This window comes from Poecilia latipinna, unplaced genomic scaffold (genome assembly GCF_001443285.1).
Source record: "Poecilia latipinna isolate Pla-1442-1.1 unplaced genomic scaffold, P_latipinna-1.0 Scaffold3852, whole genome shotgun sequence".
Classification (NCBI taxonomy): domain Eukaryota; kingdom Metazoa; phylum Chordata; class Actinopteri; order Cyprinodontiformes; family Poeciliidae; genus Poecilia; species Poecilia latipinna.
The window spans coordinates 1-16,693 of record NW_015116468.1 but is presented as its reverse complement, the minus strand read 5'-3'; the positions used below and the strand labels follow the sequence as shown (position 1 = coordinate 16,693).

The 16,693-nt window shown below is 39.9% G+C and overlaps 1 protein-coding gene across 1 annotated transcript in view; it reads left to right on the top strand.

The window, feature by feature from the left end:
- LOC106941763 (calsyntenin-2-like) overlaps positions 1-12,381 on the top strand; it is a 17,205-nt gene extending 4,824 nt beyond the window's left edge. Inside the window, exons 2-9 of the mRNA XM_015024879.1 lie at positions 3,672-3,838; positions 4,105-4,253; positions 8,497-8,702; positions 8,840-9,007; positions 9,531-9,676; positions 9,794-9,914; positions 11,537-11,727; positions 11,828-12,381. Coding sequence (XP_014880365.1) covers positions 3,672-3,838; positions 4,105-4,253; positions 8,497-8,702; positions 8,840-9,007; positions 9,531-9,676; positions 9,794-9,914; positions 11,537-11,727; positions 11,828-12,046 — 1,367 coding nt within the window. The 3' untranslated portion in view covers positions 12,047-12,381. The remainder of the gene's footprint in view (positions 1-3,671; positions 3,839-4,104; positions 4,254-8,496; positions 8,703-8,839; positions 9,008-9,530; positions 9,677-9,793; positions 9,915-11,536; positions 11,728-11,827) is intronic.
- Positions 12,382-16,693: the final 4,312 nt, after the last annotated feature.

Here is a 16,693-nt window from a genome sequence, read left to right as displayed (position 1 = left end):
AAAAACAAAAGCCCCTTTTTTAAAAAAAAGGGGGTGGGTTTTTTTTTGTTTTTTTTTTTTTTTTTTTTTTTTTTTTTTTTTTTTTTTTTTTTTTTTTTTTGGACCTGGATTCACTCTGAAACTGGTGACACACAAAATTATATGGGTAAGCAGCGACGGCTTTTGAATTCGAGATGTTGGAAATTACATCTGAATCCCAACCAGTAAGAAAGAGCGAGAAAGCAGGAGAGCCTCTGTTAGAATGCATTAGGGGATTAAGATTTCATACCCCGAGGCTACGAATGTTTCCTCTTTGAAGCGGGGTGAATATCAGCAGCAGACTCTGCATGTCATTTCCACCGACGGGAAATTAAAGTAAGTAGTGATTGCGTGGTGGGATGAATGCTGCCGTGTTTGTTACTTGAGAAATGGCACAAAAGTGCTTCACAGGGCAGAACGGCGCAGGAGAGATCAGTTCGGCGGCTCGTCCAAATAACACTCGAGACTCGCGAGCGTCCTCCAACGCTTCGATCCTAATGTCGTTTCGGCTGCCGTTTAAATGTTCCTTCATTCTGCGCCTGATTGCAATTTTCTCTGTCGTCATCATTTTTGCTTCATTGCCTCATCCGGCCCTCTCGAGCTGCCTCTTTCTACGAATCTTTGATTGTGAGAGAAGGCCCTGAAGGAAGGATTAGCGGGAGTGAATGGGGGACAAGTTTTCCAGCTATTACATCCCAATGAAGCCGCTTTAAGCTTCACTAAGCCGCAACTGATAACTTTGCAGGCCATTAGCAAGCAAGATTGCCTTTCAGAGTCTCTCTCGTTCCTCCATCCTCTTTTCCTAGCAATCAGGAAAATGTGGAATGAAAACAGGAATTCAGACTTTACTTTCACCGCCCTCCGAGCCAAATAAGTTGTCTGTGGTTGCTTTACAAGGTTAACAAGAAAAGGGTTACAAATTCCAACCATCTTTTTTTTTTTTTTTTTTATTGGCGCAACGCAGTCGTCTTTTTATCGAGCTTGAATAGCAAATTCACTTTTACTTCATAAAATGCCAGTTTCCAACATTTGGTGTCTTTAAAGAAAAAAGCAAAGATGCTCCAGTCAAATACAATAAAATTGTTGTATTGGATTCAGTTATAATCCTGCCCAGTTCAGTACAGAAGGACTGACTCTATCTATAATTACTTATAGATAGGCTCACCTCCTCTTCTGAAAGCTTGTTGCTGCACAACCCAGCAGTGTTTGACTTAGACTAGACCAGCTGTGGAAAAACAAAAACGCTGACCACTTTTCATTTATTATGTTGTTTTTATGCTGACTGAATTCTACAGGTGAAAAACTCGAAGTCTGAAAAAGACTCAGATTTTTAAAAAAAAATTGAAGTAAAACCTTCAAATAACAGACTGTGTGCATCACTCTAGTACCTATTCTTTATGAGAACTGTACAATGCTCTAAAAAATATTTTTAAAAAGTCACTATCTGAGTTTATTTGAGATTCCTGTCGGAAACGTTTGCTGCTGTGATTAATGTTTCTTGATGGCAACAAGTTAATTAACCTGACCTGTGCAGTGCGTTGCTCGTCACTCTCTAGATAAAGGAAGAAAGCTCCTGATTATGGAAAAGATTGCTCTTTGAAATAAAAACCTTCAAACTTTCCAGACATTGTTGGAAACAGAATGACCCATCCACTTTACTATGGATACAGAGCTAAAAAAAAAAAAAAAAAGGAAAAACGCTGAACTCCTGAAATGTTGATAATGAAGCTGTGAGCATTTTCACATGCGTAGAGACCAAATTATGTAATATGTTAGTGTATGTGCACAAACAGTAAACCCTGTACAAAGATCATAATCCCTAATGAAACACTTTGCCTTTTTCGATCACATTATCGCTTCATGACCACAGTCATGTATCAACACTGAGGCTATTCACTTACTTGAATCAAGTAAAGTCTGTTTTTTTTTGTTTTGTTTTGTTTTTTGCAAAATGTTAAGTTGCAAAAAAACAGCTTAACAGTTTTTTGCAACTGTAGAATGTAGTGGTCAGTGAATGACCACTACATTCACTGACCACTACAGTCCCCTGACTTTACTGATAATACATCCATCCTGCTTTATGCCGCTGTGCCTCTCTCCAGGCATCAGTATAAATCAAGATCTTTGGGACTCTGGGGTATAAAATAGTGTAACATTGCAAAAACTATTGACAAAATCTCATAGTAAAAGGATTAACTGATCCAACATTGCAGTTAAATCTTAATGTTGTCCAACAAAATGACTGAGGGTTTATCTTTTCTCCTTCAGCTTTTGCCAATATTTTCCTGGTGTTTTAGGAAATACTGTAAACAAGACGGACGTTGTGGTTGCACTTGCTGCTTTCAGGACTTGCGTCAAAAAGCGATTCTGCGCCTTGTCAGAGTCTAAGGAGAAGGACATAAGCTTGGAGGAGAAGCTGCTGTCCAACTTGCTCAGGGCAAACAGTGTTTCTGCGATAGGATCAACTCACACAGGTCCACATGTGCACACACTCCTGAATGTTTCCCTCTGACCGAGCTGAGGGAGAAGCGAGGCCTCCAGCTAAATGCAGGTTAGCTGCTCATGACAGTATCCACGGTATCTGTCTGCATTTCCCCAGGCTGTTCCCTGCAGAACACGTGTTGTTCAAGGAGAAGTTTGCAGAAGGAAGTGACTTTAAACCTTATTCTGTTCCAGAGCAACAAAATAATTTGGACAGCCTACAGAAGAAGTGTTGAGAAGTAGGATGTGATTATTTTGTAGAGAAGCGTGAGACAACTGGGAAAAGGTGGGATTCACACTGAGCATACCACCAATAAAATCTTCTTTATTAAATATCCAGCAACTACTGTCAGGCAGCACCGTTTTAACATCCAATGCTCTTGCCAGCTCGCTTGTCTGGACTGCTCAAAATATTTTTAAAGTGTTAAAAAATGGAGAGAAGCTCATTTTAAGGAGGACGTTGCAGCTATAAAATATTCTAGCGTGCAAATAATCTTTTTGCATTCAGTAGGGAGTTGTTGTTTTTTTTCTACTTTATTTGAAAGCAATTTCCTGGACTGTTTTCTGTTTTTATTGTTTTTGTTTGTGTTATGCATTTTGTAGTTTAATCAGATAATTTTATCTGCCAAGAATATCCAAGTATCTTCTCTCTATTTAAAAAGTGAATGCAAGAGGGAGACGCTCTCCTAACTCAGATCATAATAATTGTAACATGTTTACATGTTTGTTTAGATGTTGGGTTTCTATTTAGATGGTGACTCTGCAATCTGACAACAGATCTAGTCATAAATGTGTCATCCCAGGATCTACTTTTCTCATACTTATGTTTCCTCTTGAGTTATTCATCTTTAATGCAGTATACGTATTGTATAAATATAGTCAGTGATCCAAAAATACACACACTAACTTACTAACTTTCAGCCTGTGCATACATTTTTCACATTCAAAGTTTAGAGATGAACAGTATTTCTGGCTCCTGTTCGATTTGAAGAAATTGCTTTTGGCATTTAACTTTGAATGTAGTTGGAATATTTTATCTTCTGGTCTCTTACAGGTCTATTACCAGAATTGCCTTTTAGCATCACTTCTAACATTTTTTCTTTGCCACTGCCTCTCTTTTTTTCTCCATTTTTTTTCTCTCAACACACCATGTTGTCTCGGTTTCCCGTCAGGTGGCGAGGTGGCAACGCCGAGGTTCACTCAGTATTTCCACGGCAGCCTCTCCGGTCTGACGATCCGACCGGGCCGCATTGAAACCCAGAAGGTTATCTCCTGCTTGCAGGCCTGCAAAGAAGGGCTTGACATTAACTCCCTCGAAAGCCTTGCTAAGGACATAAAGGTGCATGAAAATACAAAGACACAGTCGCTTTTTCACAAGACACTTCATCCTCTGTTTGGTGGTGCAGGGAATACTCATCATCTCATTTCTGCTACAGAACTATCGCACTGTCACACGTAGTCAGCGAAGGCTCATGTTGAAGCTAATCTGGAATAGATTTGGAGATAAATGCAGTCCATTACAAACACTTCTGATTAAAGATCAGGGCCATTAGTCACATAAACCGGATGGGAGGTGAGATTTTAAAGTTGTCCTTGTGTGTCCAGTTTCACTTCAACCCGGCCCAGTCGGTGCTGGTGGTGGAAGGAGAGGATGTGGACAGCATCAACACAGCCATGACCAAAGTCTCTTACATCAACTCTCGGCAGTTCCCCACACCCGGCCTCAGGCGGCTGCACATCTCCACATCTGTACAGTGAGTCCTCGGTTACTTACTGGATGCATTTCTTACTTTACTTGTAAGACGAAGCACAATTTGAACATTGCCTTATCCGTTTCCCATAACTGCATTCTCCTAAATATCTGCTTGTTTAAACCACAATCCACCTGATGTCTTCATCGTTTGCATTTCGAGGCTCTTCCAAAGTGTTTAGACAAGATGCCTGTGAAAGTGAAGTGATACGTTTAAAACATAAAATCATCTAAACCTATTCTAGAGGATTTATTCATCTTTATGGTGCATATCGAAGTTTACACACATAAAATGAAATGGACACTCAAATAAGAATTGTTTTGTTTATTGTCATGACTCTAAACGTTGTTGCTGTTGCTGAGAAGTAAAACTGTAGGGATTTTTTTTTAACATCATCACAATGAGTTCTGTTATATTTTACCACTGCAGCAATAGTCATAGTAATAACCTCGGTTATTCAAGCACCTAGCATATTGTTATTGCTAGATTAATGTCATTCAGCTTATTTCCTCTGCAACTTCCAGTGTAAAACAGACTCCTGGGGTAGAACTGCTGCTTAAACCAGCCCTGTTAGGGGGTTAGTACGTTTGATTTTACCCCAGACCTTTGGGATTGAGCTTCATTCAGGGAGGTTTGGGTTGTTGGTCTTAGTTAAAATTCATCTGCACATATTTTCTGCCTTAATTGTAACACTTTTCAGATGATGCACTTCTGCCCTCAGCTGTCTGGTGAAGCAAAAAGTATGTTTATGGTTTGGAAACATTTATCAGTCAGGATAGTTTTCTAATTTGTACCCTAGTTTATAGTCATTTGAAGTTCCTGATTTTAACTCTTCACTAGGTTTGAAATTACTAACTTTCGCTTTTAGAAATCCTTGAAGTCAAAGGGAGTAATTCCTCAAGTCAAAGTAATATTTTAAGGTTTTTAAACTCTAATCTTGAAAGTTTTTCACCATTTGTGTAATTATAAGGGTGGAATACTTTTATTTTGATTAATTACTGTCATAGGTTGTAATGTGTTAAAAGTTTTAGCGAAATTACTCACAATTTTTTTTCTCAAATACAAAAATCTTGAGCCGGAACTTCTGTACTGGCCTGTTTCTGGTACGGCCCTAAATCTGACGCACAAACGAGAACAATGAACCACAAAGCTGCTTCTCTTGAGCCTACAAGGGTTAAATATTCAGATAATTTGTCTGCAATTTCTACAGTCTCTTGAAATAAATCATGGTACATGTGACACACCCAATCCTGTTCGATGAACAGTACCGCTACCACAGCAACAGTATCTCCATTAAATTGGTCGTAAATTTGTCGATGGTTTCCACCGGTTTTTAAGCAATAAAGCGCTAAATTAGGATTCACTTCCAGCACAAGGACATTTTTCTGACACAACTGGGCGATAGTTCTGGTGAAGACTCCCTGTTTGTGAAACGATGAGTATGTAATAAGGTGTGAAGGAGGTACGAAGGCCTGGCTGATCTGTTGGGTTTGACTTTGTCTTCAAGCCATTGAACACTCAGTGAGATGGGCAAAAACGAACCATTAGTGTAAAATCAATTAAACCTTGAAAGAAAAGCAGATGTACATCCAGGAAATAAAGCCTGATGGTGTTTGCACAGAGCACAAACTCTCCTCGTCCTTCCTCGTGTTTGTTGTTTGTTATCCATCTTTTAAATTTGGTTTGAACTCGATTGATTTTCAATCTGGCAGATCAGGATGACGAGGTCAGCCTCTCAGGCCGACTCTCCTTTTCAGTTTACACAATCTGCCACGTTTTCTTGAGATTTTTAACATTTGGTTTCCCCCCCTCCATATATAAAATAGCAACATTTCTTGGCTGTTTGTTGTAAAGAGTGTCACACCTATTAAACTACATTAATCCATCCAGAGTAATGGATTACTCATTACATGGCACTACATACATTTTTTAAAGTAAAACTGATTCTGTACGCCACTTTGAGACTAACCAGTTGTAGATTTATCTTTTATCTTATATTTAGAGTCCACTTCCATCCATATCCCATCTGTGGGTTTGGTATCAGAGTGTTTCTCTTGCCTTTACTGCTCTTTTATTAAGCTCTAAACTCGGGCCAGGGTCAGCTCACACACGCGTTGTTTGATAAAGTGAGACGAGCTTGTGGAACAACAATCGAAGTTGTCTGACTGCAGCGCTAACCCGCCGCTGTCGAGATAAAGCTGGCAGAGTCCTCCATGTGCTCTCTGCAGACATGTCGAGTCTGCAGCCTGTGATTAAGGAAAAATGTGGATTTTTTCTTTTTTTTAACGCCTGATCGTGCTGTTTTGCTTCCAAACAGTGTCACTTGTTCCAGCAGTTTTTTTTTTACAACTATAACTATGTCAGACATCATATGTCAGAAATCATAGGTTTTACGGACATGACCCGCAAATAGCATCGGTTTTCAGAAACATGTACAGTACAAGAACATTGTGTAATCCACGGAAATCTCTGTTTTGTTGCGGAAATATGAAGTCTCGCTTTCCGCTGCATTCTTTTCTTTTTTAATTTTGCAGCGTTACCTCTGTCTATCCTCACTGGGCTTTTCTGACATATAGAGTTCATGGACTAGTTCCACATGACCCAGCAAAAATGATTAATTTGGTGCTGCTGGGTGAAACGTATAAAGCAAACTGCATAGAGGAAAACTACAATTATTATTTTTTTTACATTTGAAAACTAAGATATGAACAGTTCCTGTTCATTTTCAGCAGAAAATTGTATCATCCTCTTTATAGTGGAATGCAACTCAAATCAAGATCCAGGAGCAACAGTAGAATAAAATGAGTTTTATTAATTTAAACCCAAAAATATCAACCATCACTGACAATTTATTTCCCGTTAATACTCTTACATTTTATCATACAGAGAAGATTTAATATAATGTTTGTAATTCTACCCCCTGAAGCTCCAATGTGTTTTATTGGGATTTTATGAAGAACACAGTTATGAAGTTAAATCATAATATAACATGGGTTTTAAAATTTTTTTTTTTTTTTTTTTTTTACAAATTTAAAAAGTCATCTCATTAGTAAACAAAACTCGCCTGAATTTCATTATAAATCCAGATGTTCTGTGAAAACCCAACACTGAGCACTTAGTTCCCACTGGGGAACATTGTGGTGGCAGCATCATGCTGGGGGCGGATGTTATTCTTCAAAATGGGCAGGGAAGATTCTCACACTAAAATGCAAATCAGACTGAGCTACATCTGGGACTAAAAACTTGCTTGAAGCTGCAAAAGTCTTCAGAGCGAGACAGAAAAATCCCATCCAACATTCTGCAGATCAAACTCGGGGAGAAAACCCCCCCCAAAAAACCTAGTAATATCGGAGTATTTCGTCAGCATAATAAAAAAAACCCAGCTTTTACCGATCAAAAAAGCATGTTTCATACAAATTTAATAGACTTTTAAATAATGCCTTAAGAAATAGACAATTTGAAGGAAAATTGAGAATCTCTAGTTGGATATCACAACCAAGATGACATGAGGGAGAAAGTGTGTATAAGCTACAGAAGAAATTTGATGAAGAGGTGAAAATAAAGCATTTTTAAACATGCTTTAGCATCTCCACACATGTGAATTAAGCTTATAGCAAACCAGTCATTATCTGGTAATACCTAGTTATGCACATTTTTTTTTAGAAGTGTTAAAAGAGTAATTTGCATGTGACTTTATCTGAAAACAAAATCTCTTAGAATGATCCCAGTCAAACTGTAGCTCTAAATCCAGTTGCGAATCTATTATTAAAACTTAAAATCTATGTTTACAGCTTCTCTGTCTATTCAAGCTTAAACCATTGAGCCTGTAACAATGGTTGATGGAGACTTACCCCGAAGCTCTTACAGCTGTAACGGGAGACGAAGGTAGTTCTGCAGTGTTTGGACCGCATTTCTGTTTTTTTTTTATTATTATTATTTGTAAATAATTTAAAATCATGCATGATTTTTCCTTCTGCTCAAAACCTTTGTTCTATTTTGTGTTTTTGACATAAAATCTCGTTAATAATACATCGCTGTATTTTAGTTGGTGAAGGAATAACCTTAAAAAAAAACATGCGTTGTTTTAGAAATGGATGTTTTCTGCTTTGTATTGTCTATTGGAACAAGACGAGGCATGTGCCGAGTATCGAGCACGTTATCGGCACCGTAGGAGTCTAACAGTTAAGGCTTTAGGTGAAGACGGATAAGCCGTGCTGCTGTAACACCTCCTCTGTCCACCGGTCAGGTGTTTTGGAGAGGACACGTGCGTCTCCATCCCGGACATCAAGGCGGTGGTCATGGTGCTGCCGCCCAGTGAACCCAGAATCACCATTTCAGGATCCAAGCAGCTCGTCAGACCCGCCAGCGTCCTCCGCAGCCCGCTGGGCGTGGCGCCCTTCAAAGAGCTGCGGATCACCAGCACGGTGATGAAGAGCGACAGCTTTGGGGGATGTGAGTGGACACACCTCTGAGCTTTTTTTTATATATATATATATCTGACATCTTATTTATAATTCCAGACCTCATCAATGCAAACTTTTTTTTTTTTCCTACTCGTATGTTAAGTAACTTTGTGGCTGTGTGTGCAGTCCGCCGGCCAGGGGTGATGGAGGTGATGCACAACCTGGACTACTGTGATGTGCTTGTAATCGGAGACGAACTGGAACCAGAGAGAGAGAGCCTGGAGATTCAGCACAGCGCTTTACTGGGAAAGCACCTCGATGCCACCAACTCCACCTCTGGAATATCAATATATGGTAACATCACTCATAAAACCTCAACCGTATCTGTCAGAAATCTTAATAAAAAATAAAAAAATCTGGGGAGAAAAAAAAAACCCATCTTCTGTTTTAAATCAGGAGGTAGGAGGAAATGTCCACTAATCTCAGTGAGTGAAGCAAAGCAACACATTCATCTTTACATTTTATTTATTTACGTTGATAAAAAGTCAAGTAGTTTAATTAAAAGGTAGCTGAAAGGAGGTCAAAACCTGGGAAGCAATTAGTAGAGATTAAAAATGTGAAACGTCTTCCTTATTGTTTAAAAGTCCATAAATGTACACTTTCTTTTTAGATAAAACTGTGAAACAGTGAAACAAATAAATAAATTAATAAATACATTTTGATTTAACCACATTTTTCATTTTTCTGTGTCATTATTGCTCAGCTAAAGTCTGCACCAGAGACATCAGAGGCAGAAAAATCTATTTAACCGTCCTGCAGATTTTGAAATGGATATGTAAATGTAGGGTAGTTTGTCAGTGGGTTTTTCTGTCCACAGGTGTGGACTCCATGGCCCACTATGAGCAGGTCCTGAGGCAGCTGCGCTACAGGAACTGGAGACCCGCCTCTCTGACGGAGAGAAGGTTCAGACTTACCTGCTCCGAACTCAACGGACGCTACACCAGCAACGAGTTCAACCTGGAGGCAGGTTTTTGGGCTATTCATAAATATTTGTCTTTTTTTCTTTTTTGTGCGTTAAACTGTGTGCCTTTCTTTGGCCTCGTCTTTGAGGATGACGGCTCTTTGTTCCTGCTCCGCTAGATCAGCGTCCTTCACCACACTGCGCCCATGGAGCACGTCAATCACATGGCCGCCCAGTCCCAGTACATGAGACCGGTCCATCACCCGCTGATGATCCACACCCCGAACTCACACATGTCAGGTAAGCCAGTGATGAAGAAGTGGAAAACATATCCTTACCTGGCTGATTGGTCTGATCACATGGATTTCTCCTTTTTCCTCATCAAACTTGTTCCCACCTGATGATAATTTGTGCTGTAGCATTTTAAAGCGCAGCTCGTCCTGTCTAAATGTTAGACATTTAATTTGGCGTGCTCCTGACCTCTAAAATGTCACCGGACCCCCATGATGAGATCGAGAGAGCTTCAGAAAGAAGGTCAGATCTGATTACGAGTACGGTAGAAGATGTGAAGAGGTCTCAAAAAGAATTTGTATTCCATATTTCCACAGTATGAAAAAAAATATGTAGAAGTGAAGAACATTTAAAACTACTGCCCTGTTTCCTGTCAAACTACTGTTAAATAAAATACCAAAACCTTTAAAGAAAAGGAAAATGTGAACAGAACAAACACAGATGATGATCTCAGTGAGAGCCTGTGGAGTAACGTCAAACATCTCATAGCTGTAAATGTGGAGTGAAGCAAGTTCAGCCCTGAAGTCCCTGAAGTTATTCATCCAAAGCGGGTGAGACTATAGCTAAGAAGAGGAAGGTTGCTCTGATTGTTTTCCTCTGATAGATAACACAGTTTTGATGATGCCTCTCACAGACCCAGGCTGCCATTATACATGGATTTCCTTGACAAATTACTCATAAACAAAATTTATGACACAAACAGAACATGGTCACTACAGAGGAAGCGGTCAATTGACTCCAGAGAGAAAACTTTCTGACAGGTTGTAGTTCAGTTCACTTTCTATGTGACATCAAGAAACCCTAAAAAGTGACTGACCTCAGTAGTCGATGATTCATGTAGGCTACCCTCAATACCTACCTCTAAGATGCTTCCTTTGGGCTTTAGATGTTCCATTAAGGTTCACAAAGTTCTCCAGATTTTTAAATTAATCAAGATATGATTTTTAATAAAGTCTCCTGTTCTGTCCTGGGCTGACACTAGATTGGAAGAAGAGTTTGCTTTAACCTGCAGAAGACAGTTTTGTAGGCTACCGCTGACATCTGATGTGTTTGTGACAGTTTCTGCAAGTCCATTTCGGTGCATTCATACTCTGTCTGCAGGTTGGATTGTAATGTCTTTCTTTCGGCGTAGTTTAAATGAAAAATGGATTGGAGGTTACTTAGAAAGCAGGAGTCTTAATTTTTTATGTTAGATCTATAACTAGTGAGATTTAGTTTCCTTCTCTGTGTGCCTTTTTCATCCCGATGAATTGCTGGTGCTCTAATCTCCCGGTCAGGATTGCCAGAGAGGGTGCAACCAATCAAAACGTAAAAGATGTGGCTCGCAGCGAGGGGAAAAATAAAAAAAGTGAACAGCTGATATTCCAGCTGCTTGCTCTTTGAAGAGTTCAGTCTTGTGTAAACATTCTTTGTGCATTCAAGAGTGATGCTGGCGCTGCACATGATGCATTCACTGAATCAGTTTCCACTGAACCTTGTCGCTCTTATCTCTCATCGTAATCCTGAGGCTCGGGCCGCCACCAAACCATGAACGTCTTTTGTGCTTTACATGTCTCCAGCTTTGTCTCTTATTAAAAACACTTTGAAACTGAAGTGACGCTGCTAGCTCATGATTGTCTTTTCTCCGCCAGGTCCAGCGCCCCCTGCAGCCACAGTTGTCATTGTGGTGTGCATCGCCGCCCTGGTGATCATCGTGGTGATCGGGATCTACAGGATCCACGCCACGCACCAGGAGGGCTCCAGAGACGAGGAGGATGAAATCAAGGATCCAGAGTCGGACTGGGAAGGCTCTGGGCTCAACATCACCGTCAACCCCATGGAGGTAACCGAGACCGTCTCGAGTCTTCAGCAGGTTTATCTATCTCTGATGCAGTGAACACGACCGCCGGCTATGGATGTGAGATCTGGATTTTGTCGCCTAGGACATGAAAGGACCCCAGGCGCCGGGAGAAGCTGCGAGAGGAGAAGAATGTGAGGAGGAGGATGAAGAAGACGACGTTGAGCTGGTGGGAGGCATGACGATCGTTGAATCAGACAGCAGCGATGAAGACGAAGAGGAGGGGAACAAAGGAAGAGAAGAGGTTAACGGGAAGAAGCAGAAGGGGAAACCTGAGTGGGACAGTTCATGTGGAACATACTGAGCACACACACAGGAATCCGTCTACACAAACACAGTGGCTTTATCTTTCTCAACTGCAGACACACACACACGCATACACTATGCAGGCATTAACACATGCTTGTCACATCTACACACACACACATAAATTGTCTGATGAAATAAATTACAATCTTTTGCTGGAAAAATACATAAATTCTCCCATATTGTCGTTTTTGAAGTAATATCGCCCTCTTCTGGACAAAGTCAAACATTATACAGTTAGCTGCAGTGCCACAGTGCTGGAAGTCATTATCCGAGTGTTTGCCATTATTCCCGCCTCCGACAGTGAGGCAGAGCATCCATAAACACACAAAGTAAACACATGTGTCATTTTATCATGTGTGTGTGTGTGTGCGCAGACAAGTCTGAAGTTTTTCTTCATAGCACATAAAACTAGTCTCTTGTCCCAGAATTTAGTCCAGTGTGTTACAAAAAGTATTCATACTCAAACCTCAATGTTTTTAGCTGGGATTATACGTGATAGAACAAACAGAGAGTGACATTTAAAGCCTTCTGCAGCCTCTAAGTTTTCTATCAACTTTCATCCGTCTTCCAAAGATCAGCCTGTCGGTCTTTGACGAATAAGAGCGTCCCTACAGTATGATGCCGCCTCCTCTACTTTTCCCCCAGTAGTGATGATGCGTTCAGGCTCGTGTGTAGTGATAGTTCTCCTTGGCAAAATGTTATGTTTGCATTTAATCCAAAACGTTCAATGTTGGTCTCATGTGAGCAGAGCATCCAGCTCACATGTTTACTGTGTCATCTAGGAGGCTTGTGTCAAAGTGAAAATGGGGATTTTTTAAAATCCATTTCTTTTAACAATTGCTTTCACACACACAATTTTGATACTTGGCAGAAATTGCAAAACTTGCGATTAATGGTGGATTACAAGAAAACAAAGTAAAAAGAAAATAAATAACATATTCTCACTATGTTGATGTGAAAAAAAACTATTCAGGAAATTCGCAGAATATATATATATATATATATATATAGCCTATCAACAGATTCTCCCTCCTGAGACTTGATTCTCTGCAGCTCCTCCACCGCTACCACAGGCCTCTGAGCTGCTGCTTTGATTAACGCTCTTCTTCCCAAGCCTCTTAGTTTAGGTGAAATCTCATTTCCAGTCCTGTTTGCAGTTTTTCCTATGCATATCGCAGATTTAAATGTCGAGACGATGGATTGAACAGCACTTCTTGAAATGGCAGAGTTGCAGTGGATTTCATTTATCTTTCCCTCTTTCACATTCGTGAACTCGTTTGTCCTGGTTCATCACATAGAATCCCTTCGAAATGTCTGGTTGTAAGAAGGACAAAATGTGGAAAAAAAATAAAAAAATGTTTACAAGCTTATGAATACTTAAGCAAAGCTCTGTTCACCTATCCTAACATTACTTTTTGTGTTCACGTCTTAACCGCATCGTCTGCAGATCAAACATATGAATACACATGTCCACAGGTTAAATATATGCATAAAACTTTTAGATATAGATTATTGAATCTAAATATTCTGTGTGGTGTAGCGATGTTGTTGCTCAGTGTCCGTCATCCCCGTCTGCAGCCTCACGCCTCCCTCTTCTGGATGAGCAGCGCTGTGGCTCTGCGGCCTGCGCATCGTCAACACTATGGGATCTCTCATTACACAACATTCCTCATTTCTTCTATGTTGCATAAAATGTCCATGCCACAACAGATGATGCGTAGCAGCCATTCCTCCTCTAGTTTTTGCTAGGCTTTTAAAGCTAACTTAATCATGTTTTGTTTTGTTTTTTTTGTTGTTTTTTTTTATCCCAAAGGCTTTTCTATCTTGAATCGGAAGTCTTTAATCGCATTAAGCTACTTTAACTCAGACCTGAAGGCCAACACTGGCCTCAAAATGAAAGGTAAATAGAGGCCGATTTTTTTTTTTTTTTAACTTGTGATTTCCTGGTTTGGTTAAAAGCAATATGTAAGTGAGTCTACATCTTACACAGGACTTTCATGATCATAGGCATCACCATGACTACTACCACCCAGCATCACCCTGCAGCAAGGTTGAACTCTGAGAAACAGCGATAGAAGATATTTTTATTTTTTCAAGTTTAAATGAGTTTTAAATGTAACGTGTAAACATAAGTCAGTCTAACTGAGAGGTTCCCGCTCCATCTCCTCATAACCTCATAACGGCGTCAATCAGAAGTTTACATCCACTCAGCATGAGTATGAATATTATATCACTTTTAACACCTATTAACACACACACACTACAAAGCTGGGTGCACTAATTTGATTTTCTTTTGAACTTTCTCTAATACACTCAATGGCAAATTAGATACTAGGTCAAATATGTGCACACACCCTAAATATTAGAATATATGTCTCTTAGCGTCTTGCAGCGAAAATAAATCAACCAAACGAATAATACACTCATGTCGATAATGAATGGATGTAAAAAAAATAAATAAAAAAAAACTGACCAGAACTATAAGCATTCAAGTGTTGGTGCTTTCCTCCCACCCACTGAGACAAAAGCAGTTTATATCCTTTAGACGCCTAAAGGGAAGAGCTGACGTGAAAGTTTTTCAGAGTTCGCCTTCTCTGAAAGGTTTCCATAATCCATATCTGCGTCCTAACGACGTACATTTCGTTTCAAACGAAAGGCGATCCACAGAGTGCGTTATGCAAACGTCACCACTGACCGAGCCGCCCAGCTCGACGACGGCAAACCCTCCTCTGTAAAAATCTGTGAAGCGCCTCTTTGAACTCCCACCCTGAACCTTTAGAGGAAAACCGTTTCTTGTCCTGCAGTCGCTGACCTGCCTCCGTCCCTCCGGCTGTGATGGAACCAGAGTCATCCTCAACTTTGACGACACCCTGAATTCACCCTACAGATTCATATTAAGTGTCCAGTATGTAGAGTTATAACCCGAGGCTAGAGCGGCTGGAAAAAACCCGCAGCTTGGTTCCCCCCCCTCCTCACCTGTGATGTATGTGCTCTCTAACAGACATGTCGCGTGTCCACCTGTCCTTTAAAACACCTGTGCTCGTGGCATCACCATTGTGAAACGACTGCCCTGTTTTCTTTGTCATAATATGCTTCGTAAACATTAAGGATAAAGAGGTTCTTTTACATATGAAACGAAACCCTGTAAAAATGTTTAAGACCGTTATTTTATATATCCGTTTCCTTTTCTTTTTGTAAACTAAATAGTTGGGATTTATCTCTATCTGGTGGTCATCCCACAGCTTTCTGTAAATGGATCAATAAAGAATTGTTTTAGACTCTACTCGGCTCCGCTTCCTGTGTCTGCGGCGTCCGCGCGCGTTCTCTGTTTGGATCCTTCCAGGCTGCTGTTGCTAAGCGATCTGATGTTTACTTTTGTTTTGATGGAAAACTCGGGTTGATGCAGGCGATGTCTTTTACACATCTCACAGCATCTGTCCCAGCGTTTGGGCCAGTAAAGAATATTCTAACCTTACGTATGCAGTTTCTTTATTTGCTCTTGTCAGAAGTGAAGCCATTTCTCTGCCAGGGTAAAACCGACATTAGAGATAAAATTCAGATAGGTTCTATTAAAGGTTTATTTCTTTAATAGAAATAAACCTAATATTAAATAAACCTAATATTATTGCATAAGAATATAACACTAACACAATATAACGCGACGTAACGCCTGTTATGAACACGAAGGAGTCTTTATGAATGTTTATGTCAGGAAGTGTCATTTGGTAAATATTGACAGTTCATGCAAAGTTGCTTTAAAGGTTGGATTAAAAGTCTATTAAAAATGCCAACTTTGAATTTTTTGGTAAATAATTTCACCTAACCCCCAACCCCATCTGTTTGGCTCTTCAGGGTTAAAACGGTTTATGTTTCTACGTATAAATACCAATCAGGATCTATTTGGTGTATTTGTCCTTATTACTATTGCTCAATGTTTTTACTCAGCCAGACAAATAAAATATGAATATTCAGATACATAAAGGGGAAATGTTGGCAAAATATTTGCTAAAGAAATCAGAAGGCAGAGTGTTAGGAAGAGCAAAACTTTCTTAAAGAGACGGAGGTCCAATTTCAAGGCGTTAAATTACAAAGTCAGATCTTGTTTTTTTAGTCATATTTGATTTATGTAGCATTTTTTTAACAACTATAGATAACATTGACTGTGGTATAAAATGTCTCTATGTGGCTGAAAAAATGAATCCTGTTCCTTTAAAAGCATGTGTGCTGATGATTTTCTCTGGTTTTACAGCATAAAGAGATGAGAACGAAGGATGCCGAAGAGAACGATCTGCACTTAGAAAATCTTAGTCTTGTAAACAGAGAAGAAAGAAAAAAATGAAACTTTAATTTGGAGGAGGTTCTTCAAGAAAAGATGGAACGAGCCACAGACAGAAATGTCCAAGCACAGAAAATCCCTTTCCACCAGCTTAACGGCTCAACCAAGTCAATAGCTATTAACTGCATTCTTGGCTCTCTGAGGTCCGTTTCAGCATTATTGAACATGCAGTGCTTATCGGTTAAAAAGCCACATTAAGCTACTAATTAGTCGATTGTATTTCTCCCTCCTTGGGGACGCAAGAAGCGTAGAAATGCACATTCAGCAGAACTGAGGGCAGAAAGCAGCGTGGCAAGACTTCATCTG